The 27,788-nt window shown below is 40.2% G+C and overlaps 1 protein-coding gene across 1 annotated transcript in view; it reads right to left on the reverse strand.

Annotated features, from left to right (window-relative positions):
* Window positions 1-1,143: 1,143 nt before the first annotated feature.
* The window catches only part of htr2cl1 (5-hydroxytryptamine (serotonin) receptor 2C, G protein-coupled-like 1), a 91,898-nt gene continuing 65,253 nt past the window's right edge, over window positions 1,144-27,788 (reverse strand). The window contains exons 3-9 of the mRNA XM_068308872.1: window positions 26,691-26,852; window positions 22,063-23,103; window positions 15,854-16,054; window positions 11,177-11,340; window positions 10,930-11,083; window positions 9,134-9,357; window positions 1,144-6,258 (exon numbers count right to left, since the gene is read on the reverse strand). Of these exons, the coding sequence (XP_068164973.1) occupies window positions 5,683-6,258; window positions 9,134-9,357; window positions 10,930-11,083; window positions 11,177-11,340; window positions 15,854-16,054; window positions 22,063-22,471 (1,728 nt within the window). The 5' untranslated portion in view covers window positions 22,472-23,103; window positions 26,691-26,852 and the 3' untranslated portion in view covers window positions 1,144-5,682. The remainder of the gene's footprint in view (window positions 6,259-9,133; window positions 9,358-10,929; window positions 11,084-11,176; window positions 11,341-15,853; window positions 16,055-22,062; window positions 23,104-26,690; window positions 26,853-27,788) is intronic.

Here is a 27,788-nt window from a genome sequence, read left to right on the forward strand (position 1 = left end):
CGCTGCGGCTTTGTCTTTGGAACAGGTTTCTCCTCGTAAGGATCAGTTCGCTGTCCGTGGTGCTGATTCGATAGGCAAATACGTGCTTCAACCACCTATTTGAGACCCCAAGAATATATATGTAGATACAGTATATAGATTTAGGTAGACATATGTTTTGCAGCTTCTATGTAGTCCATAGTGGCAGACATTTCACGGGACATTTGATTTTTTTTTCTTTGCAGAAACTCATGTAAATGCAAAATACAGCACGAAACTACTGCTTTCTGTTTCATGCCAGAAATACTTAACTGGAAAGTATGAGGCTGAATGTGACCACGCCACCTGCTGGATGAGCAGTGTAAGGCCGCGCTGCATAACACGAAGGTACTACAGTATGTTGTGACAGTTACAGATCCGTGGCTTGTTATTGAATTATTTTTTACTACATAATACATAATAATAGACATGCAAGTGTAATATGAAACATAATGTTGGCTTTTTCAATTTTGAAAGAGATTCACCTTAAAAGGCATTTTGGTGTATTTTTATTTGACATCTTCAGCCTTGAACAGGTCTCTAATGAGCACTACTGTGCATTCAAAATACAAAATCATTATGACTTTTTCAGACTTTTGTGCAATGTAAATTTGAAAATCACAGGACAACCTAAAATTAATTTGGAACTTTTGGTGTACGGTAACCTTTCAAGCAAAAAACTACATTACCTGTTTAGCAGAGGTACAAAAGAAGCCCTCACTCTGCTTATAATGCTCATTACAGTAGTGTTTCCTGCATGTCTCAATGGGTAGAGCATTACACTGAAACACAGCTAAAGCAAAGGGTTTAATTAGCTCCAAATTCAACTCTTTTGATGACATTGTAAAGCTGAATAAAAGCTCTCACCGAAAAGAAAAGAATATAATGGTAGAGCTGTCTGGGTAAGCAAAGCACAGAGCACAGAGATATACTGTTATTATCAAATTTAGCAAATTAGCAAGCTGTGGAGTTATTCATCACAGCAATGCTAAGCACTTCATTAATTCCTATCAGGAGTCCTGCTGCTGTTGTGATGTTCAGCAAGGTGTGAAAACATGTTTTCTATACAAAAAAAAAGACAACTCAAGTCCACATGTTTAATATTTTAATAAATAAATAGCAGCTTCACACAGAAATAAAATAAAATATACATTGTGTGGATGATGGTAATTGTCGTATAAACATAAGAAGATGTATTGTAGACAAAAATTTACAATCAAAATGGTATTAAAAAAAAAAAACAGCCACTGCATAACAGAGGTTCAACACATAAAAAGATAGCTAACTCAGGAGTGCTTGATCAGACAAGAGTGAGACAAACTGGGCGACTGGTTTGCATTGGTGCAGATGAGCATCATCTGGGGTGCAACAGTCAGCGGAGATTCAGGGGGGGGGGGGGGTGGTGAGGCGCGTCGGAGAAGTTTTGTTTGTCAGACTCTTGAGCAATCTGCAGCTCTGAGAGACGTTCATTGACAGAACGATGCGTTTGTAGATGGTAGATGAGATGAAGATCCATGAGATTAACGCAGGGCTCAGAGACGGGTTTCTTTTTCATGTAATCCATTTGAAGAAGTTTCCCTTTTTTTTCTTCTTTTTCTTTTTTTGTTGTTGGAAGCATTTGCATTGATCACTATTTTTAATTTCAGTCTCACTTCCTCACAGAAGGGTTAAATTGTTGAGAGGAATAATTCAGAATTTTGGGTCTTATGCTTCACGGCTTTAGATGTGAGTGTTTGACAGCTGATAATAAATCTGTGCAGGTGAACATAAATTAATTTAGCTTAGCATAGACAGGGAACATTACCACAGGACATCACAATGAATGGAGTCATGCTAGCTGTTCCCATTGTTTTCAGTGTTTATGCTAAGTTAGACTAACATGACGACATGACAGTTGAATCATCTAACCTAGAATATGGGTATTTTATATGGTTGACATTCTATTCCATTATTCTTAGGGGTAATTCAATTTGACATTAAAATAAAAAGTAAAGTTATATTATCCTTTAAATTATACTTCATACTTTTCAATATATTACTTCTGCAAAGAATAACTGCCTGATGTCAGAAAAATCAGTCCTGAAGGTGAAAAAAACCCCCCAACTGTGCCTCGCAAATTGTATTAAAATGAAAATCTGTCAATGAACGCCTCAGACTATTTCTACACACACCAGGCCTGGATCGAATTATCAGTTGAAAACCTTCCACATTCTGTCTCCGAGCGATTGCTTTTTGTTAATCTGGACTGCAAGCTGGACAGGATTGGCACCCGCAGGGCCAAAACCCGATTCGATCGGCTGTGCCAGACACAATCGATTAAAAAAACAAAAAAAAAAACAGAAAAGTTTACAGCATCAATCTCAGATAGCAATTTGAGCCAGGCCTGGCACACGTACAGGTACACAGGAAACATATACTTATTACATTGCGACATATTGAGTTGGATGGCCTGGCTGTCGCTGTTTGCCTGCCCCACACCTGGATGGATCAAACGTTCGGTTCAGAGAGTCCTCTCTTGTCTCTTCTTTTCTCTTTTATTCTCTTATTTATTTGGGTATTAAAGATGACATGCCTACAAGAATCGGAAGCCGTTTGAAATGTGCGTTTTGTAAGATTGTTCTTTGCTCTTGTGAGACTTAAAGAGAGAACAAACCCCCCCCCACTGATTGAGGCAGAGAGGACCTTTTGAACGTCACTTCAAACATGCACGATATTCGTAGGCCGAACCTCGTTGCTCTGGCCCGGCGAACGTTAGCTCATGTAGAACCCCCCCCCCTTTTGAGGAGGCAAAAGTGGCTTCAGTGACCACTATGTAAGTCTGTAGCATATAAATAGGTAAATTACACAGAGGTGCATAGAATTAGAATGAAGGGACTCCCAGTTTTGATGTTTCATTCTAATTATATGCAGAGGAGGCTGCAGACCCTATGCTCTGGATTTGATTGGTCCACTGCAGGCTTTGACCTTTGCTCTTTGACTTTGGTGGATCATTGTTAAAAACGGTTTTACATTCAAATGTTTCATATTTCTTCTGTGGCTGATGGGATTATTACCAAAATGAAGTATTTATAATTGATGAAAGTGACTTCTTTGGTGAAATAATGTTAACCCTCCTGTAGATCAGCGTTGCTCCTCCATTGAATTTAAGACAAATTAAAGATAGGTTAAAACCACACTGACGCTTATCATCCAACATCTGCTCCTTAGAATGGGTCAGCACTAGAAGGCCCATAATGCACCTCAAGAGCACATTTCATTAGCTTTTCTTTTTTGGCTCCCACATTCCCTCATCTTTCACATCGGAAACTTTAAGCTTTTAAGAAAATTAAACTGAGATTACACCAATAACATCACTCTGACATCATCTGAGTTCTGTCTGTTTGGAATTCTGGAGATCCTTCCATCGCCATAAAAATAAACCTCATTTGCATAATCGATGGAGTGATAAACCATTACTTTTAGTTCCTTTATGATCTATTGAACCCCAAAAATCTTCCAAGGTTGGAGTCCAGTTTGACCTGACGCCTTTTAAAGACCACATAACGTCTCCATCAGCAGATACTTCAGCTGATGGAGACGCACAGCGCGGAGGAGTTACTCCTTCTGTCAGATGTCGATAAAATGTGTGCGGAGGGATTGAAAAAAAAAAAAATCAACAGCAAATAGCTTTGACGGTTGATGACCTGTCTGGATAGTCAAGGGTATCTCTCTTGGTGCATCGACTTTCTGTCTTATTTATGAGATGGATGAAGTCTTAAGGTATTTGGAATTTAAGTCGCACTCTGGGGGTTGTGGCGACTCGAGCCGAACAGATTGTAAAGCAGCCAAGAGTTCAAGATTGATTTATTTTAAAAGGTGTGATCACCAGGTGGATAGACATGTAACGCTCCACCTTAGAGTCCAGAATCAGATTCTACTCATCACATCTGTGGCCCTGATGGAACCTGAAGCCAAAACCATATGCAGTTAGCCTCGAGTATTCCTGTGTTGACTTTCCCTTGACAACTTCAGCAGATTTTGGTCTGTGAAGTCCTGCAACTGAAGGATTTTTGCAGTGGGAATAACAAAAAAATCCTAACCTCTAACAACCAACCTTGAATCTCATTTCTTTAAATGATTGAGATAATGGAGAACTTCTCATTCGGTGAACATGCCCTTAAAGAGACGACGCTTAGAATTTTAAAACAGCCAAGCGATGTGACTATTCTAATTTATCGTCCGATAACATGATATGTATATTAAACAGGCTGCTGCTGCAGGATGGAGGTGTGGGATGAAATATCAATCGGTAGATTTTTTGTGGGTGTTGATGAGCTATTGAGAGAGATATGGAACTGACACATGTGCAATCTGTGACTGAAACCTGAAATCCTCTATTAGATTCTTTTTCTTAGTCATGACTGAAATTTGTTTATAGTAGGATATGAGGGGGGGGGGGGTCAGTGAGAAATTAATGTCATAAATCAAATTATATTTTTGCAGAATTAAAGCTATACTTTGAGCAAGAGTTGATTACAGTCGAGGGAGATCCTACCAAATTAATTTTTCATAGTGTTTTTATGGGTCGGATTCGGGGATAATGATAAATGATGAAAGCTGATAAATTGATATACTCTGCTCCTATTTTATTTTAAGAAAGACATCTGAGGAACCGTTGTGCACCATTTCTGTTCTATTATTGATATCGATGAAAAGAAGCTGGGATTTATTTTTTTTATTTCCCCAAAAGTGATCGCATTGGTCATTTGGGAGCAAGAGCCAGATGGCTGCGATGGACCAAGGCCTGTAACGTTGTTTTTAGCTCTCTTATCCCTCTTTGTTCCATCAATCGGAGGGGGAGCAGCTTCCCTGCACCGCCTGACCTCTAGATGGCACTGTGAATCCACCGGAGACCATGTGGTCGGGCGTACATTCCTCCATGTTGTTCCTCTCCGACAAACTTCTGACTGCAGCCTTGAGAAAAGTTTTTTCCTTCCGTGAAAAAAATCCAATTTCTGTTGGCTGAATAGTTTGATTATACATGCTGGAAAGGTTCATTCAGATATACTTTATGACTGTTGTCAAGCTTGAGCGGCACAAAAATAGATTTGGTTCGGTTTTTTTTGCCAGGTGTGGAGAGGATCCACATGACCCAGACTGTATTTTGACTCCGTGTGAAGGCTTGAAGTCACATTTTTCACCTGGTTGACCTCAGCAGTCGGCGCTGGACTCTGTATTCTGCATCAGCGGGACTCTTTGGATGCAAACCAGGCTAAAAACGAGAATAAGTTCCTCATTGACTCTCATCGTGTCCTTCTCGTCCCCGTCAGGATCTCGGCTGGTACCTCAGTCACGAAGTTCACCAGCAGCGAAAGCTTTTATTCTCTATTTATGGTATGAAAACCAACAGTGGCGCCACATAGAAAACAAACTACGGTGGAAAAAATCATACATTTTCATCCCGCAGTTGAGACGTTGTTTTCATCTGATTTCTCTAACACATTGATCTAACTAGTGCACTTTGATGTGGGGATGTAGCTCCTCAACCGGAAACCGGTCCATTCGCCACTTTTAGAGCCAATAAAAATCGCTGCAGGCTCCAGACCTCCGCTTTGTTGAAGCATTGCTCTGCCAAGTGTCTGCAGGTTATATAGCGAAGACAGTGAAACACACACACACACACAGTCACACACTGCTCGTGTGTTCTCTGGAGTTGGGGCTGCTGTAGCTGATGAAGGACAGCTCCTGCTCCAACTCTGTTTCCGGCTCTGTTTCCGAAAGCATGCCGATGTTGTGGCACTCGGTGAGGCTCTGCGATACTATTCCGATCTGGGTCTCGTCGTCCGTCATGTCTTCGGGATCCACCGACAGCCTCCCGTTGTCCTCCCTACCGCCGTTGCGACAGTTACTGTTACGGTCCATGCCTGCTTTCCCGTGACCTCCCATCAGAAGAGGGGTAACGACGTGCGACGGGCATGGTGGGGGGACCAAGAGGGTTTTGCAACTCTGTCCAGCTGCGTTGGCCCCCATATTGTACTGGCACCTGATGTAGCTAGAGAACGCTCTCCTGTAGGTCTTGTTGAAGAGGGTGTAGACCAGAGGGTTGACCCCGGAGGAGATGTAGCCCACCCAGACGAAGACGTTGAGGAGGTCGTTGAGAAGCGACTCGTTGCAGGAGCCCCGGCACAGGACGAAGGTGACATTGGTGATAAAGAAGGGACACCACATAATTAGGAAGAGGAAGAAGACAATACCTAGGACCTGCAGATGGAATGAGAGGAGAACCCAAGTAAATAGAGGTGAGAGGAGAAAAAAAAACTGAGGAGGAAAGAGAACAAATCAGAGAGGCAGAAACCAGAATAAACATTGGGAATAAGAAAGGAAAAAAAAAATCAAGAGGAGTAAAACTGCAGAGGAGGATTCTTTACGCGGAGAACGATAGCTTTAAAAGTAAAGGACATCTTCTGGACGGAAAAGAATGAGATTTAAAAAGGAATCAAGGATGTATAAAGTGACAAATTGTGAAAATGTGAGGAAGAACTTGTGCACCTTTAAGAGCAGCATCTAAGATGCAAACAGCCAGACATATTTTTCAAGCTTTAGGCAACCGGATCAAAACTTGTGGTGCAAAAATTATCAATGCAGTAAATGTGTTTTTACCAAAATGTACAAATATAGACTTCAGATCCCTCCACTGCTACAGCACAGAGTCTTCAGAGATTCCATTTAATTTTATTTAAGACGGCCCAAAATCTATTTTGTTGCGGTGTCTAAATTTGTAAAACATGATAGAACCATATGTTTTGGGAGACGAGGCAGAGCAAATTATTACAGACAACACTTATTCATGCGTAAATAGAACCTATGGAGCAAAAAAAAACCCCCAAAAAACACCCATTCTCTTGGAATCAGTGCTGGAATTTGACAGCAGGTTGCAGCCAATCAACTTCATCGGAATAGCTGATAATATTCTACAATCTGCTGTTTTCCATGGCACTCGCAGCAGCGGACCAGATGGTGATGGAGGAGGTGAGGATACGCTCAATGATGGGGGTGGGGGTGGGGTGTAAGCAGTGCACCACTTTGGCAGGACCATCTTCAGAAGCACATACTCTGCTGAGCTTTCATTGCTGGAGGAGATGATGTTCTGCTGACGTTTAGGGTCTTGTGTGACGACGGCACGTCTGGGAGGCAGAAGGACTCTGCAGCATCAGGTAGAAACAGGATGTTCGGTTTTGGATTTTGAGCTGCCTGAATACTAAAAGTCATGTCAGGACCGACTAAAAAAAAAAAACAACACACTGTGGTGCCAGGATGAACATCCTGTGCAGACAGATTAAACTTCCTACACAATCGTCCACAGGAGCTTTCTGAGGTGTTCCAGTTCCGTTTCGTCACAGAACTCCAGGCAGTTCTGTCAAGATCGTCTATTAAAAGATATCCTGATTTCACAGTAGATGATACACGCAAAGGTCCAGGTTGGGTTTTTAAAACACCAGTCAGAGTCATCCGTCAGTCTCCAGGCGATGTTTTTTTTCCGTGTTAAGGATGACTTGGAATCATGAAAAATATGTTCTACCTCATTCCAACAGGAGCTCTCTGACCTTAAAATACAGGTTGTTGTTATTTTATCCACAAGATGTGAAAACCCACTGATAGAGATATTAAACTGTAGAATTTCATGAGATAAAAAGACTTTTTTTGTGTTTTTATATGAGAAAAATTCTACAAGTTGGAGTGTGGGTTCATGACCGATACCGATACGAATGGATGGGGGGGGGTCCAGGAATTTTTCCCCTAAAACTGCAAAATAACGCCTGTTTTGATATATTTTCTAATTTTACTAAATTACCTAAAAAAACCCAACAACAACAAACTTTGTAAAGACACTGTAAGTATAATTGTGTAAGAAGTGCTTGTTTGGTTTTTAAGCATGAAACACTTGGAAAAGAGTAAATTTTTGGATCTGCAACCAGAAGAGATTCTTTCTCAGCCGTGTCATCAGCCACCACCACCACTGTAGCTTGACTCCATTTGGGGGGGGATTTATCTCTGACTCAAATCAGATGCCCTTCGATTGCAATCTCCCAGAGGAGCCTAAGTACTTCAAACTGTCTGACAGACTATCACGTATCGTCTTCCGTGATAAGCAATGACCCTTTTCTGAATTCAATTATCGCTTCAAATTTCAATTTGATATCACAGGTCTTAGATCAAGCAAAAGCAACGAATGTAGATTCATTATATATGAGGGTTTAGTTACATTCATTTATTTAGAAATTTAAACTGACATTTGTTTTGTCAAGTGCTTTCATGTAAAGACATTTAGGGCCGCCCTTTACTGTCAGATGTATGTTTTATCTTCCAACGCTCACTTCCAGGGAGAGGTGAGCGTTTGATCTGACAGTTGATTCCGATTGAAACTGATTCGGTGTCTGAGCGAAAAACATCTGTAGCTTCAAACGGCACCACCTGTAAATGATCTCTGATCTGCTGCCAACAGACGGAGCTGTTTCCAGATGATGGTACATCCCATAGCATACTCCATGTTCACAAACATGAGATTTTTACGTTTTTCGACCCAAGAAAAACACCAAAGAAATACTTTGAATTGTAGATTCTGTCAAAAATCTCAATTCAATCTGGATCTAAACAGATCAGGATTTATGATAGAAAGTCACATGAGAGGAATCCTTTCTACAGCAGTTTCTGTAAAGTTTAAAAAGTGAGTGTTTGTGTCACATGATATTTTTTGTAATGAACGTCAAAAAATGTGAACCACACAGACCTGTTATCACCCACCAGTGATGAGTTTTATATCGTGCCAAGGCCAGACCTTAAACTAGGGGAAAATTTCTGTTTCAGTTACTCTTCTTTGCAAATCACTCAGGAGAATAAAATACACTCAGAATGAATCGTGTAAAACACTGTATAAAGAAACTTACCAATTTGAGGCACACTCAGTGCCAGCTTTGGATAATTTGATACATTTAGGTAATGAGGTTCAATACACATCCTCACCTCTGAGTGCGTTTATGTGTTGGTCTCCCAGCTGTTAAATTACAGGTCTGTGAGCCTTGAAACAAGCACACCTTAAATCACCTGACAAGCACTCAGCTCCAGTCTTAAGTCTCACCTTGGAGGCCCTCTTCTCATTCTTTATGGCCTGCATCATCCCCCGTCGCCCGTGGCAACCGGCGGCATCGCTCCGCGACGGCCCCGCGGCTGGCGAACTGAGCTGAGATGCCACTTCGGAGCTGGGAATGATGCTCAGGCTGTCTGCCGTGGAGGCGCTGAGCAGCAAGGAGGGCTCCTTCAGATAGCTCAAGGTGTTTCGTCTGCTCTGAGGAGGCTTTAACTCTGCGGGAGTTAAAAAAAAAAAACAAATGTGAGGAGAATGTGATATTAATGATTTACACAGTTTGCAGTACCAGGGAATGAGGTAGAAATGAACGAAGAGAGTCAGGACAATTACTTTGGACAAGCAAAGGCGATGGAATCATTGTTGGAGGTGAATCAGCTGATATGTACCCTGATCTTGTTTCCTTGCCTAATCCACAGCTTTAGCCTGATCACTGAGAGATCTTCTGATTGGTCTTCCTCCCTCTTGGTTCTTTTTCACCCATCTTAGTCAAACACTCTCACTTTCAGACTGAGACTATTTGACTTCAGTCATGAGGACATGCTTTCAGGTAGTTCCACACAACTTACTAAGTGCAAGTCCAAACTGACTCCATACTTTGCCCTTCAAGAGACTTCTGTAGTTGACCAATCCAACAACCTAAACTATTTCCTGACCTCTTGGTATTTTACTTTTGCCAGTCTTCTTCTTCTCCTTTTGGCTTTCCCCTTCGGGGGTCACCACAGCCAATCAGTGTCCTCCATCTAACCCTGTCTTCTTCATCCTCTTCTCTCACACCAACTACCTTCATGTCCTCTTTCACTACATCCATAAACCTCCTCTTTGGTCTTCCTCTAGGCCTCCTGCCTGGCAGTTCAAAACTCAACATCCTTCTACCAATATGTTCACTATCTCTCCTCTGGACATGTCCAAACCATCTCAGTCTGGCCTCTCTGACTTTATCTCCAAAACCTCTAACATGTGCTGTCCCTCTGATGTACTCACTCCTGATCCTATCCTTCCTGGTCACTCCCAGAGAGAACCTCAGCATCTTCATCTCTGCTACCTCTAGCTCTGAATCCTGTCTTTTCCTCAGTGACACTGTCTCTTGACCAAACAACATCGCTGGTCTCACCACAGTTTTGTACACCTTTCCTTTCATTTTAGCTGAAACTCTTCTATCACACATCACACCTGACACTTTCCTCCACCCGTTCAAATCCTGCCTGGACACGCTTCTTCACCTCTTTTCCACACTCCCCATTGCTCTGGACTGTTGACTCTAAGTACTTCAAATCCTCCACCTTCTTGATAAAAACTAGAGGCAGTCTCTGACTGAGGTGAAATGTCTTCTGACAGGGATTATCTGATTCGCCTCATGTTTTCCTTTGTTTTTCCATGTTTGCTCGGCTCACTGGTCATTCTTCAGCCCGATCCTGCCTCCTTCTGCCCGGTACAATCACCTCCTCAGCTACCCTTGTTCTTCTCAATACTTAAGGTCTTCCACTCAGTCTCCATTGAAAGGTTGGTTAAACCCGGTGATCCGTGCAGCTCCCTGCTGTTTCTGCTGCACTCCATGAGTTGTTTGTTCAAGTTTGGAAGATTACCGTCTGCCTGTCTGTCGGGGATTTGAGGCTTGTAAATGGATTTAAGTGTCCAGGATGGGGTTAGCGTTAAATAAATATTAAAAGAAGAAATTCTGACTTCAAAAATGTAAACAGATGATGTCTTTGAATAAATCAACATTTTTAATATTTGTATGGGTAATTCCTTTTTCTTGTTTCAAGCAAAGAAGGTAAAATGGTTTTTACCTTGTGACTCTGAAGGGGCAAGTGTGTTGATCTGAGGAATGTGAAAGGTGGTGGATGGAGGTTGTAATGTATTTGTCATTGCTGGTGTGTGCAAAGGCTGCTGGGAGGAAGTCTTTGCCTCATACAGGAAGACAGTGGCCTGCCTCTGGAGTACCTGGGGGAGGAGATGGGGGTGTAAATGCATCAAGAAACAAAAGTAAAACTGTGACATGACTCATTTTTAAAAGGAGCACAGTATTCTGACTACCTGTATGGTGAGGCAGTACGTCACTACCATGATGACCAATGGGATGAAAAAGGCCACGAATGAGCCAATCAGCATGAAGCGTTCCTCGTTGAGGACACAGCTGCCGTTGACGAACACCTTGTCTTCGTTGTGGAGGCCGATCACCGGGATGGGCATCGAAATGCCTGTATGGACACAGAGGAAATGTTTTCTAGTGTTTTTTTTTCTTCTAAGCATTCCAAAAAACCTCATTATATTAGTAATGCATCATTTTTGTGTCTTAGGAATACGTAGCATAATTGGGACGTATCTACAGAGGGACATGTCAGTCATGGGAAAGGTTCCTACATCTGTCCTGTCACTTTTATTTGGATAAAATCAAAAAAATATGAGGGGAAAAAAAAGCATAAAGTAGGACGGAATTAGAGATCAACACTTTTCCTAAACTTCAAGTGGTTTATTTTAAACAGAACACGCAGGGTGATTCAGGTGTCCTATTCTGGATGGCAAATGTCTCACAACCAAATGAAAAAAGACACATTTGGTGTTTTTTTTAAACATTAAAAGGCTTCATTGTGGTCCTGCAGAGACCCAATCTTTTTACTGTGATTAGAGAAAATAGTCAGACGGAACACGTCGTGAATGAAAGCCGTGTAGCTGCCATTAGAGCCGTGTAGCTGTTCTGTTGCTGTTAGGGGACATTAACCAAGAGAAGACTTGAGGTGAGAGCGAGTCTTTGAGGCTGAGCTGATTTCCTGACCCATGATGATAAAGCTGACTAATGTGCTGCCTCTGATTTCAAAGGGCTTTTCACTGACCCTGGATCGGTGTTTCACAGACAACTTGGGACATTTTTGTCTTCACTGAACTGTGTCCTATCAACACTTGGGGTTGGCAGGGTTCATTTAAATCCAATGGAAAGCATTTTCTCTTGCGCTGCTGGCGACCAGGTCATAAGAAAGAGACGAGGCAGCTCCTTTAATGTGATTGTAGCTCTGAACTGCAAAACACAGTGGCCCGAAAGACGAATTTGTTTGCATTAATTGTCGACAATTCAGTTGGTCTGGGTCGAGTCATAATCTGTTCAACCTGTATGTGACGGATATTTTGCACTTGCTGTGAATTTGGACAGAATTTCCGGGCATGTGCCAAAGGAATAAACCAATCGATTTTAGAATGGATCTGGACAAAAGCACTGAGAGGCACTTGATATATAATATATCTTATTACACCTTAGAACAGTTGGAAAATGTTGTTGGAAAAATGGACATCTGGACTGCCTGGCTTGGTCTGAGAGAGAAAACGAAGAGATGACATCATCGTCTGTACGTTTCCTTTTAATGCATGTTGAGTTTGTTTATCATGCAAGAGTGGATTAATGGTAAAGGTTGCAATCTCTTGAGTGTCCTCCCAGTTCATGATCTGTGTTTTGGCAGTAACAGACTGGTCATACTTCACACTGTGCAGATTTCAGTCCCTCAGGTGCTAACAGTCATTTTCAGAAGCCGGAGCTACTCGTCCAGTCTAAATCCACACTCAGAAACCATAAACCTGATCATTATAGGGCCACCAGGGGGCGATCTACAAAACAATCAAGGGAAAATGTGCTCTGAAAAAGTTTGTCATGAGAGCCAAAAGAGCAGATGGCAGTGAACGCAACTGTAAGCTTTGAAGAAACGTCTTTGGACCCCAACACTCGTAATGTAGCTGTTAAAAGACAGTGTGCGTTCTATTATGCAAACTGTCATTCCACACTTACAATTCCAGAAGGAATGTCAAACCAGAGAGAATGTCTGATAGGATCTACTGTCAGATGTTTTGTGGATAATCCATCGACATTGATCACTGTAAGCCCTCTAGGAACTCAATCACAGCAGAATAGAATGGTGCATGATCCGTCCGAGGGGCCGAGGAAATGCAGATGGGAACGCGGAGGATTTGAAACGGAGTCGGCGTTGAAGGACAGAGCAGGGAGACGTAGGGGATGTAAAAACCGCTTCCTCCTGCCTGGATCCGTCAATCAACTTGATCTCCCAGCACTTTTTTGTGTGATTTCTTTATCTTTCACAGACAAATGACTTCCTGTCTTTTGGTCTAATCCACAGACTGTCTTCAATCAAAAGCGAGATGTTTGTTGTTACGTCCCTGTGAACATTTGCTTCTCCACTGACATGGACATTCATTACATTCCTCTGTACTTACTATACACGGTCAATGAATAAATATGATCTTGAGGCAAGATTGGTTTGTGTGTTTGATTTAAGCTGCAGGGAAAATATGAAGGTTGGGGACCGTACAGAAATGATCATGGGGGAGGTCAGAAGAGGGGGAGGATTGTTCACCATGATGGACAATTTATTGTGAGTCCAGTTTATATTCAGATTAAAATATGAAATAATGTAAGTGATATCTTGCAATCATATCGTCTGAAGTAGAAGCGTTAATTTAAAAAGAAGTCTGCTAACATTAGCGACCATTAGCTAACGTAAGGTGTTGATCAAGACATTGCAGCAGCCAATCAGCTTTGTTTGCTGAATTCATCGAGAGCGATTCAAAGTTTTTATCCTGAAAAGGGAGAATAATTTGTCCTTTCAAATTTCATACCCCAGCCCTGAGGATGGTTTTAAAAAAGGGTTTGCTGACTGATTCCAGCTAATGAAGACGTCTGCCGGGGCGCGATGATGAGTTTTAAAATGCACGACACAGAATCCATCTGCTGTTTTTCTACTTTTGATCAGCCAGGTGAATCTAAAAAGAAAACAGTGATCCACTTCATTGATTTTATCCCCTGAAAACCATTTGGTGATTAGGTGAAGATTATCATTAATTCACTGTATAAAAGTTTAGATTATTTCCAGCACTGACTCCACTGAGGTTTGGTCTTTGGTAAATTGTTCACTTGTTATATATTCACAACTCCGGTCTCAGATTTATCAAGAAAGGAAAATTAGTGAGAAAAAGGGATGATAACCATCAAAATTGGCAGAAAATCTCTTCAGGGTGTTTTAAAAGTCCTTTTCTGTCAGAGGTTTTTTATTGTGACTCCTCAGCGATCAGCAAACATCTCGACTCTGGGATTAATAAAGGGTTATCTTGTCTTTAGCCCTGATCATTGTGAGCCCTCACAGACCTCAATCATCGTGAAATGTTCTGTTGCAGAGCCTCATGAGGGGTCAAGGAAATGCCAACAAGAAAGCTGCTTTTCCTTATGATGCAAAAATCCACTGACAGTGAATGAGAACAGAACAAGAATGTAAAGCTACATTTCATGTCTCCAGGTCATTTAAAACAACAACAACTTAATATTTGGAGGGGAATAAACCTCCTAATTACCTCCATGTTCACTTGTGACCTTCTACTGTTAACATCCCTGCACAAACTGTGATAATTACCTGTATATATTATTTTAGGTCATTTTACCTGATTCAATTTCATATTGAATTAAATTGATACCCCGACTATACGCTGTGCTTTTATTTTGAAAGAGTATTTACATATTGGTTTACATCTACATCTGACCCCGATGTACTAATGTATGACTAAGATAACACAACAAAGTGCTTTGTGTGTGTGTGTGTATGTGTGTGTGTGTGTGTGTGTATTTATATGTTAACTCCCTCCTGGGTTTCAAAGAACATGGAGTCACATCAACCGAAGCCGGAGGTCAGACAGACGGAGGGTGGAAAAGAAAGTTTTAAAAGTCATCTGATCCCTCAACACTTTCCTCAGGCGGAGGCAGGACTCATCCTCACACACACACACACACACACACACACACACACACACACACACACACACACACACACACACACACACACAAGTGCACAAATGATTACCCCAGGCTATCTTATAGATGAAAAGATTGCTCTAATAAGGGGAGATATGAAAGGAAAGGAAACTTTTGCTCTCATCAGCTGATGAAGATCATGTGATGCAACTGAAAGCACCGATACGGCTGATAAATACATTTTGGGTAAAATATTGACAGGAAATTAAAAAAAGGAATCATAAAAGCTGAAAAGCTGCAAAGCAACGCCAGAACATTTTACAGTATTTTCAGTGAGCATCATACTTTTCTACCTTCCGTGTCTGAATAAATGAGGGATTGTCATTGCACATTAAGACTGCTGTATAGCCTCAGTCTCCACAATCATCTACTGAGGCCTGGATGTCAAGCTCAATCTTCTGCTGCAGTAATAAACACGTCTGACTGAAGTACAGTTAAGATTCAAAATAAGCCATGTGTCCCTCCAAATCGATGTCCCGATCGCTCCGAATAATCCTCAGAGGACGCCACGAGAGCTTGACTAAAATATTTAGCAGCACTTCTTTTCCACATTAATGAGCGGAAGCATCAAGTGTGACGCGAAGCTGGTAAAAAGGTTCTCCAAGAAAAACTGAAAAAAGCTCCGCATTAGCGGGACTTGCTCTGAAGGCACTCAGCTATCTGTGGCGTAATTAACCGGTCGTTCATTAATAATAGGAGCAAATGAAAAACAGACACATGTGACCATTTGAAAGAACGCATTCAAATAAAAATACTTTTTTATTCTGGTGTTTCTGAGCGCGTGATCATTTAAAATGAAGCAATATTGAGAAAATTAATAGTTGTTTAATTTCACTGAATTACCCAGAACACCATGCACTTTATTTTTGTGGAGCGCCGTTGAATGAAAGTTCAATTGATGTGATTCTGACCTATAGATATGGTCCAGACGGCGGCGATCTTCATCATAGCTTTGGTTCTGGAGTTGAAGCGGCTGTGCTCTATGGGGTTACGGATGGCGACGTATCGGTCCAGGGAGATGGCGCATAAGTGCATGATGGAGGCCGTGGAGAACAGGACGTCCAGATAGATCCAGATTGGACACAGGGCGTTGGGGAGAGGCCAGGCGTAGTCTAGAGAGTGTGGAGAAAGGTGAAGATGGAAAGGTGGACAGAGATGAATGTATTTTTCTTTATTTCTCTGATTATGGTGACATTTTTTCACTTCAATTAACGGAAGACGGGAAAAAAAAAATTGTTCACACATTTGTCTCAGAAAGCGCTGCTCTGAGGGCCCCCGCTGTGTGGATGTCATCAGGGTCACCGGAGTATGAAAGCTTAAGATGCCGCATGCAGAGGTTGGCTAAACTTTAATTAGAACACACCAAAGCACGAGGCGTGGTTCTCGGCACTTTACATACCGCAAATTTCCCAGGAGGTTTCTGGTTAAGGCGGTAGTTTGATCACAGCGTGTGCATGGTTTATAAGTGTTACCCTGATTATTACGATTATGATAATTGGATGTTTAATGCATTTGTTTGTAATAAATATTACCATGAGGTGCGGTGGAGTTCCGGTTTGGATGCTGTTTGTGAAAATCCCATTTCTATTTCTATGTTTTGTGTGTGTTTTATATTAAAACAGGTATAAAAAATTTAATTTAAGTGTGATGTAAGGTGTTAAAGCCCTCTAGACTCTAGGTTTAATTCAATGTGTTGATTCCATAATGCATTAAACTGATAAGACAAATGGGAATTATTGAATAAAAATGCTAATTATGGATGAGCATCCATATCAATTTGTTTTAATGCCACAATACTGTGGAAAAAAAAAAGTGATACACATTCCACACATTGCCTCATTTCCTCCTGTTATTTCTTCTTCCTCACTTCATTCATTATCTGTCACTGCCTCTGCTTCTTCTTCGTTTTCTTCTGGTGTTTTTCCATTTTATTGCACTTCTTATTTGTTAATCAAAGACTTAATCATACTGATAACAAATGACAACACTATAACTGCGTATTATGAACATGCTGGTGTTGTCAGTGTGCAGACATACGTATATGCTTGTTGGATCATTTTGCTCAAAGCGGACTCTGTGTCACATGCCTGCGAGTCTTTGCGGACCAGAGCCCAAATAGATGAGTATAATGTTTGGTGTGAAGGCCAGAGCGGCCGTCACCCAGAGAACTCTCAGTGCCCCCGTCCCTGACAGAGAGTGAACCCACCTGACATCATAGATCACATGTTACTAAGAAGGTCAAGTCATTTTTGAAGTGATGCTCCGGTCATTCAGAGAGTGCAATCCTTCACTCTCCCCCACAGAGGGGTCAAAGGTCACCGCAGTGACAGTGGGACACAGAGAGTAAGTGATGAATCTGGATCATGGCTCATTGCTTTTCAAATTGAAGAAAAAATTTAATACTTGGATTAATTTTGGCTTAACTATGGTACTTTTTGCTTGATTGGCAAATAGATAACTCAGTGAAAAACAACCCAAAAAAAAACCCACGCTTTCTCACAAATCACTCATTTTAATTTTCTATTCACTTTTAATGCACTTAAACATATTAAAGCATTTTGAAAAGAGCCATAAAAGCTGTAATTACTGCACTTGTCAAAATTCATGCTTCATTTCCATATAATTGGTCACTATCTTGTCTAACGCTGCAATAAAAAGGTTACCATCATCTCAAACTGGTCAAAGATACTTCTGTTTCCTAAAGGCTGTCTTTTCTGGGATAAATTAATATATTACAACTCACGATACTTCAAGATACGTCTATTCTTATATGTTTCCCTGCATTTATTTGCTATTTTTTTTTAACAAAACCAGATCAGATCAGACAGATCACTGAACTTCTTAGTGGAGCAGAAATGTGAAGGATTGTTTCGTCTTGACGGAAATGTGTGTCCGACTGACTGCCATCATCATCCCCACTCGTCTCACCATTCTAGAGCACACACACACACACACACACACACACACACACACACACACACACACACACACACACACACACACACACACACACACACACACACACACACACACACACACACACACACACACACACACACACAGCTCGTCTCCACCTTGATAATTGTGTGTATGTTTGAATCACATCATTGTTTGTGTTTTGTGTTGAGTGGGAGTCGGTTTACGTAACTTTTTAGAGGTCAAACACTTATTAGGGTCACCGTGTGACACACACACACACACACACACACACACACACACACACACACACAAGGTGTTACTCAGCTAGCTTGTGGGTGTGTTGCCAGCTGAGTGTAATTCGCTGACTGACTCAGAGCTGCTACGGCCAAACAGCTCTTATAAACTAGCGTGTGTTGGGGAAGGGGAATTGGATGTGGGGAGGTTTAGGATTTGATGATGGACGTTTTCAGTAATACTTTTTTCTACATTTTTAATGCTTACTTTCTATGCATGAACAATGCATGATTCCCTCACTTTGGTTTTCCGCACTAAATACTCAGATCCAAAATGTTAGCTTTCGACCAAAATTTAATACAATTTGTTGTTTTAAATGAATGGAACTTATTTTTCTACAATTTGATAGTTTACTGACTTCTATACGATTCTTTAAACACTTAAAAACAAAAACAAGCCATAAACTGATATGATTTTTTTTTTTAAAACTGCCTTAAAAAGTTTAATCACACTCTTCACACATTTTTTTTGTTCTACATCTATTGTAAAATCCTTATTTGAAAATGTTTCAAGTGAGAATTTAAGCATGTTGTTTTAACACACGCATCTTTAAATGTTCGTAAATCGGATATTTGTATCTTGAGGACTACCTGTACATGTTTTGTCTGAAGTGTTCAGATTCAAAATGTCTCAATAAGTTCTTGTCTTTTATATACTGGTTCTTATCCCTTCATTAAAACAGATACACTTCTTATTTATCCTCCACCAGGAAAATATACATCCAGTATGAGTGTGTGTGTACGTTGTTTAACATGTGTGTTTTGTCATGAAGTGTGTGTATGTTTCTGTATCGCTACAGAGTGATAGCTTTTGGCGAGCAACTTTGATTGAGTTGCCCTTGAAGGTCACATTCTGTGCTGTGAATTTGTGTGTGTGTGTGTGTGTGTGTGTGTGTGTGTGTGTGTGTGTGTGTGTGTGTGTGTGTGTGTGTGTGTGTGTGTGTGTGTGTGTGTGCGTCTGATCCCCTGACAACATAATTTAGTCCATAAAGTCTTATCTCCCTCCGTTGCTCCTTTTCAATTTTATTTTCTTTATCAAGTCTCCGTCTTGCCCTCTATCTTCTGATATGATCTAATTTTTTAGCACCACATGGACAATAATTTATATATAAAGATACATGTTTGTTTTGTGTGTTTACTTTACATCTGGAGGCAAAGTTTGAGGTGATATATGGTGTGTAGCGGCATTTTTATTCATGTTGAAAAGTTACACTTAATCTGTATTTATTCATCACTTATATCTTTTATCACCAAACAAAAGTTTGTTTGTTTTTTTTATCATAGAGAGACGCCAGATGAATATAAATGTTCTTTTCTATTCATAACCAAGTTTACACTTTAAAGAAAAGAGTGAAAGAATAATAGAGGAATTTTCACTTATAATAATGGGACATCAGTTTTTGTCCTGTTGCTTTATCTGACAGAAAGAAATGCTGGAGGATAATATCAATGACAGAACAGAGAAAGAATAACACTTGACACAAAAAGCATCTCTTGCAACAAAATGAAGCGATCCTCAGGATCAGGATGAAGAGGGCTGCTGATGATTGCAATTTCTTTTCTTTTTTTTTTAATGTGAAGCTGGATCCACTTAACTAGGTGATGCTAATTAACTGGTACCAAGAACATCACCAGAATCCATATCAATAACACTTAATAACCAGAACAATAAGATAAGAATCTTAATTAGATTTCCCAGTTTTACACCTGTTTTAGCGGATTGATGATTGGCTTGTGAGGAATTTTTCTATCACTCCTCCACAATCTGCTCCTGCCACACTCGCTGCATGCTAATATTTTAAATCTTAATTTGCCGCATGACACACAATGAAGTCCACTTATTATTTTTCTTATAGTGAGTCTTAATCTTTCTTTTTTTTTTCTTCTTGTGTGTGTGTGTGTCTAAAAATTTGTAAAATGACCACCCAACATCATGTTCCATCATTGCTGCCATCATCATAATCGTTATCATCGTCGCGATTGACTCCTTGTCGATCGTTTGAGAACGTAGAGGATTAGCCTCTGTTTGTAAGTGTTGGGTGTTTGTTTCATCAATTGCTCAGCCAGCTGTGGCGATCAATGCAGTCGAGTACTTTCATGATGTTTGACTTTGCAAGTATGGATTTAGCCTCCCTGTGTGTGTGTGTGTGTGTGTCTGCAGTGGATTAGTGAACTGACGCACACACTGACTGTCTCCATGGGAATGTGTTTGCTAAAGACCAAAAAGACAGCTTTCTTATTAGTCTGTAGTATTGATTAATACGAGTGAAATCGACAGCTTAGAATGAATCAGTGTGTCCACACGCGTCCAATAAAGCAGCAACAAATGTTCCCTGTCCTGCTTATTCTATCCAAATTCTGGCAAATTTGGATAGAAGACTGTCACAGGATGGAGAGATTTAATTTGTCATTAGATAATGTATAGAAATAACTCTTTATATGAAATAAATTATAAAAGAAACAATTCATTAAAGGTGGACCTTATAATCCAGTGCACCTTATAGTGCGGAAAATACTGTACTTTTATTTAGCATAAAGTTACTCGTTCAATGGTAAATAAACCACTTGACACTTTAAGAATGCTGGAATACAACAATATTATTGATATGGGGCCTGATGACTTTAAAGATGTTAATTATGAGGGTGCTTTCTAGTAGGAGGTCAGTGTGGATAAACTCTCCAAGCCTTCAAGTGAGTACTTTTGGTGTGGCAAGACACCCTTTATTTTGATCTTTCAATATGTCGATCCCCCCCCCCCCCCCCCCAAGAAATTCTGTCTAACAGATGACGTCGGCTGAGGAACTTGGAGAAGTCTAACTGTCAAATTCAAAAATCGCAATGAATCGCAAATCATTGACGACAGATGAAGCCTTAACATTGGATTTTCTTGGGTTGTCAAGAAAATAGCCATGTCAGTATATTTGGCTTTCTCCCCCTGTCAGCAGTGTAGAGCTCCGTTGTCCTCTGCCCCAAAGAATCTGACAAATGTTAAAATAACTCACAGAAACTGATGGTGACAGAAATTAAATTACATTTTCACATATCTGTGACACCAGATCCACATGCTGATATTTTCAAATGGTCAATATAGGTACTAGAATTAGCATCTTGGAAATAAAAAATTAAAAAAAGGTCAAATATATGTTTGCATTAGGAAAGCTCAGATAAAAGCTTCTTAGTTGGATTACCTTGTTAATTTAAAATTGAATATTGTTTATGCACATTTTGTTTGTGGTTGATCATTACCAACACCACCTTTGAATTGTTCAACCACACCAACTGGACTTCCATTAATTTAAAAATACAGAATGGGACCCTCATCATGGACTTCAGACAGAACTACTGTAGTTGCAGGACTCAGGTCGGCCATGCAACTGAAAGTCCAATTTCTTTGGAGCTGCTCTCCTTGACATGAAACTGTGATATGAACCAACCAGTCAATCATGCTCAGTGCTTAAATTCATAGGTGATGAACAGCCTTTCCCAGATGTAGAACTTTTAATTTGATAATGACAGCAATAATACTATCAGATCAGAAAAAGACCAAAAAAAAGCATATATATTTATAGAATTAAACGTATATATCAGTCACCTCTTTTCAAAAATCATGAAAAAGAATTACGAACCAAAAGGACTACATACTTTCATTGCATCTGGTTCTGTAAAGGTGAAATATTTAGATGTACTGTATATGTCATTGATCTCTCATTTGTGATGTTAATAGAAACTGCTTGTCAAAATGTTGGGGAAGGCAAACTCTCTTTGAAGTGACATTTACTTGGGTTTAAATCCTGCAACTTTATGAACTGGGGTAAGTGTATGTGATAAATTAGTGCAATTCTGAGCAAAAAAACAGCAAGTTAACATACTTAGAAGCATGGCAACAAATTTGGGTTGCCAAAACTTACCATAGAGGATATTGATCAGGGAGATCGGCATGACCAGAATGCCTACAAGCATGTCCGCCACTGCCAGTGACCTCAGGAAGAAGTTGGTGGCATTTTGAAGCTTCTTCTCCAGCGAAACTGCCAGGATCACCAAGATGTTGCCACCAATCGTCAATGCAATGATGACCAGAATGAGCAGCGCCGGCCAGTTTTTCTCTGTCATCACCACTCTGGTAACAGACTCCTGGGTAAAATTGTCCAGTCCTGCACTCATGGCTGCTGCACCCCCACTGCTGCCTCCAAACCCTATCCCCCATGATTGGTTGAGGTCCAGGGGGTTGTTGCTTGGCCAAGCCATTCGACCGCCAACATCTAGGGAAGACATGGTGGTGCTGAACCCACCGAGGTGAGCACTTGCTGGGCCGCTCATGCTAAAGAGTAACCCTCTGCCAATTTGAGTTGAAAAAAAGTTTAATTTTTACCTTTATACTCAAAGTTAGAGATTTCTATCTTTTGTATTGAAGTTTATCGTCCGATATGGAACCTGATATCATCATAAATGAAGACTACTGAAAATGGAATCCGGCTGAATCGGACAATAATAGGGGAGGATCCAACTTGGAGATGAGAAGTAACAAGAAAGGGGTGACTGGGAGGAAGCAGCTGCAAATATTGTCAAATAAATTCCAGTAAAATGTTGCAAGCTGCAAACATTCTCAAATTGTTCCTTATCGTTTGAGGCTCCCATTTGTTGTCAGTAAGTCAGTTGCAACAGGCTTCAGAGATGTACGCTCAGCCAGAACTTCTAGATCTCTTTGCGGTCTTCAGTCACCCCTGCATCTTGATAAAACTTGGAGTTGTAGACTCTTTAATTTAGAGTAGGAAATTGTTTTGGTCACAGCCATGGCTGCAGTTGGCCTCTGCTGCCATATCATTGCTTGCTTTTAGCGTGGATCACATCTAATATCTGCAGTCAGATGAAGACCACCTGCTGGTGTAGAATATTTCCAAAGTGTGATGAGAGATGTTCTGCTTCAGGGCAGGGATGATAATCTGGTTGATCTGGAGAAGGAGTCAACAAAATGAAGGTCAGATTGTTTATTAGGGACTTCTTGGTCTATATAGAATTTGTATTCAGCAAGTTGTACCTCATTAATTTAATTAACTGCACCCTCCTCACTTGCATCTTATAATCTTTACACATTAACATGCAATGCTTTTTCCAACTTTGCATTCACCTTTATAAATCCTTTTGAACAATTCAATGCTTTTGTTCCCCCATCCAGTCCAGGCTGTTATTTCCATTGTTTTATTGCCCTCTTCATGTTTTAAAACCCTTTTTATACTACCTCCCTTCTACCTTTTCTGAATTTCTCTACCCCTCTTCAGCCATCAATCAATGAACTCTTCGTTTCTTGTTTGTTTTGTTACTCCTCCTGGGGGATGAGACTGTTTTATGGTGTTTGCACTCATGATGTAAGTGTGGGAGAGAGAATGACTACTAGTGTCAAACAATCCAGCTGTTTAAAATAAAACTGAGGAGATAACTTGGACAGAAGCTGTTGCTTTTTATACTCGTGCATCCAAGTTTGTGTGCAATAGTGCTGGTTTCCCTCTCTATTTACCCTTAGCACTCAGATGGATTGGTGATTTAGCATCTTATAAATGTCTTCAAGGGCATGTGGAAGAGTCAGGGTGTACCGTCCATAGATGTGTGCAGACACATCCTTGCATGTAACAAACAGCAACAACAAAAATGTGGAGGCATACGTTTAAGAATGAAAAACGAGTGTGTGTTCTTCCTTTTTTGTGTGCACCTCTGTGTTAATGTGTGTGTCACTGTTTAAGATAAAGAGCCGGCATTTCTCCAGACGGACTCGGGCCTCCAGCTGAGACAGTTTAGTGGGTGGCGAGTTCACGATAATATCAGTCCAAAAGGCATCCTGAATGCATGATTCTCACATTGGTATAAGCACAACAATAAAACTCTTGCTTTTTCATCCTGTGTGAGCATGTTAACATTTATATTGTCTGTGTGAGTGGATCTGTCCATGTGTATTTAAGTGTATTCATTCATCTATTTTTCATGTGGTTGTTTAAGTGATTATCTATGCATGAATTAATTGTCCAGGTGTGATTATGCCCAAACAGAATATTCATGAGTGAGTGTGGGCAGATTGAGTGTGTTATATGCGGTGAAACCTCATTCCTAAATGGATAAATAAATAAATATATGAATGAATGAATAATAAAACATGATTTATAGCCTCCTCCAAAGTAACCCATGCTTCTTGGTGGAAAAAGCCAGCCATGTTATCCAAGTAAGAATCAGCGATAGATTTAAAAAGAAAATAGGAATTCCTCTGCCACCTCTTCAGTTTACAGGTACAGATATATATATATATATATATATATATGTATTTAAAAAAAAAAAAAATATATATATATAAATAATTCATTTGAAGAATAATTCCATTGCATTACACCTTAGAAATAGAAGCCATTATTTGCAAGTCTATCAGAAGGTAACACCTTGGGAGGTTATGATATACAGCTGAAACCTCTGGTATTAGCCAAGTGCACCTTGAGTATAGAATTTCTAACTGAACATAGGTTCTTTAAAGAGCTATTTAAGTACATGGATGCCTATGCATGAAATAGTGCAACTCAGGTCAGGGTTTTCCGGTCAGATCACATCAAACCACGTTGTCTCATCATTTCAAGCCATTCGAGAAGCAGTTTCACCAAAAACTTTCCTGTGAATAGACTAAAAACATTCCGCTATAGCCTCTCATTAACCTAATAAACACTTTAATCACAAACAGGATGCTCACACTATGTTTTCTGTATCTTTACCTGATTAACAAGAAATGCAATACAGACTTTCTGTCACGATTCATTGATTATCTGTCTGCTGTGTCAACAAAACACAGAAGTTTGTGCATCATTGAGTCAATAAAATACGAGTGCGGTAATAACGAAACTCTCAAAGAGAATGCTTCATGGATAGTTCTCAATAATGGTAAATAAGATTACACAATCAGCAAACCTATACCATAAAAAATCAGAATGAATGAGAATAAAGATAAGGAAATATATATGTTATCACCCCTACACTGCTCAGTGTGTAATAGACAGGCGGCTTCCTATCGCCTCCTCTCAGGCGGAGTATCAACACAGTTCAGAGGAAACTAAACAGCACTACAGGCGAGCCATTAAACCGCTCCGATAAAGCCACCATACATCACAGAGATGGGGCGAGAGACAGGAGGAGGTAGAGAGAGAGGAGGGGAGGGGGGTGGGAGAAGAAGAGGAGGAAAGTCTGATAAGGAAAGGATTGAAGAGTCGCCAAAAATGTGACCAACGCCCCCGCCAGCTCAACGGAAAACAAACTTTTTTTTTCTGAATAATAGTCAACTGAACAACACATGCAAGTATTTCATGCGCCTGCAAAGTGGGGGCATGCTGCAAAGTGGGGGCATGCTGCAAAGTGGGGCCATGCACGCCTCGGGTAGCCACATTCTAATCCATGTGACTGTGAAACATTTTCATTTATCAGAATTCATATACGATCGGACTGAAAGAGGCTGAGCTGAAGCATAGATGTCGGTCGCCACGGGAACAAACACATGTTTGCTTACGGTACCTCTGGGATGGAGGGACTATCCGCGTTATTAAATGTCTCAAACTGCATTTTTTTAATGTGGTTTGAAGGTGAACTTTAAAGGAAATATATTTCACAACCACAAACAACAACAGCTACAACTGATGGTAAATTATTAAATAGTGATTTTTGTAAAAACAATATTTCATGTTCTATGTTTTATATTGTGGAACAATCTTATCACTCCTACTACATTTCTTCCCTTAATAGCAGATAGTTCCAGCTATAGTTTAAAGTACATCAGTGGAAATATTTAACTTTTTTGTTTGTTTTCTCTGTCAACCGCAATTCCATTTATTTTATTTCATTACCATTAGCTCTGTTTGTTCTAAATGACTTCTGCTTGCAGAACTCATTTATTAATTTCACAAAAATTGTACTAAATCCTTAATGAAGTCTATCTGGGTGAAATAAATCCAATTACGATTCCACAGTATTTAAGCTTTTTTCATTTTTCTCAGATGATTTAATTTCATGGTCATATTTTGCAAACAATTAAAATAACTGCAACAGTGTGGATGATCCATCCATCCATCCATCCATCCATCCATCCATCCATCCATCTGTCTATAGATGGTGAAGCTCCAATCAATATTACTTCAACAACAGGATCTATTTGCTTGTGTTTATTTCTTTGTCTATTTGTTAGCTCTGATGCTATCTTTAATTTTATGTTTTTGTCGTTTTTGTACAAAGTCAAGGCTTTAAAACACAAAAAGATGAATGATCACACCATATTCAGTTTGTCACCGCAGCAACGCAGCACAAAGCTGCATCAGAATATCTTCTTTAGCCGTGAACTTGTCTCAAGGACTGCTGTGGCGCATTGAAAGGAGTTCATTCAGTTAGAAATATTGAGCGTTGTATGGTTCTATGTTCAAAATGTGTGTTTTACAAAGTGATAACAAAAAAGATAGAAATGAGAGGCAGGAAGCAACAAACAGAAACACCGTCGTCCTCAGTGTCAAAGAATCTGGTTACTTACTTCTCTTCCTGATTGATTCGCCTGACCTTTGCTGCCGTTTTCCATTACCGCTGGCTGTGACCCTCTCCACCGTTACCTCTCCCCTTCTTTCCCTCTGTATCAATCCCTCTGTCATCTGTCACTCCACACCCCCGGAGTGAGGGATCAGCATCATCCATCTGCCTACAGTAACAGAGGGAGGGAGAGAAAAAGACTTTTAATGCTCTTTTGTGAAGCATTTCTGAACAAAAACCGAGGTTAAAAGTGACTGAAAACCTGAATTTACACACACATAATCACACACACACACACACGCCCACATACCAGGAGCAAACACACAACCCAAAGTTCCATTAAGCATTGGTTTCTTTTATCCATTACGAGCGCACTGGCATTGAATAAACACCCTCAACATCATATGGTTAGATTAAATGATTCTCCCAATACAGAGCAAAAAAAAAGATTAAAAAAAAGATATTAAGATAGTAAATAAAATAAAATAAATCAGTTATCCTATGTTATGTGAAATATGTACATATAAAATATTCACTTAAATGTAATGTGATGCTGTGAGGTAAGCAGAAGCGTTGAGCTGTAACTGGAACAACCTGTAAATTTATTCCAAGAAAGTTAAAAATGTACTCGAAAGAAAAGATCCGTTTAAACCCAACTAAATATCTGTTAAGCTGTATGGATTATTGGATATTTGTTTTATGATTATGCAGAAAATTTAAAGCTAATAAATTCCCCTGTAATTTTTTTTACTTGTTTTTTTTTTTTGGAGTAAAGTGAGCTTTGCCTGAGAAAATGGATAACATCGGTTTTTCCGTGCAGCAATCTGTCGCCTCGTCTCAGAACGAGCGAAGAGTTCAGTGATCCGTCGTGATTGTGACTGTTTGGAGACATCAGTCACTCCTCTGGTGCGTTCAGCTGGACAATTGTCAATGATTATAAAGTATTTATGTGGGAACAAACAACCACAAACCTGAAAAACAAGAAGATTCACCAGCATGACATTTCAGAATAAGAGCGCGGGGGAGAGGGAGACTTGCATACCAGACCTGCCCTCATGCCACCATTTGAAACAGGTCTATTATTAACACCGTACTTTTTGGTCCT

Source organism: Antennarius striatus, chromosome 23 (assembly GCF_040054535.1).
Source record: "Antennarius striatus isolate MH-2024 chromosome 23, ASM4005453v1, whole genome shotgun sequence".
Classification (NCBI taxonomy): domain Eukaryota; kingdom Metazoa; phylum Chordata; class Actinopteri; order Lophiiformes; family Antennariidae; genus Antennarius; species Antennarius striatus.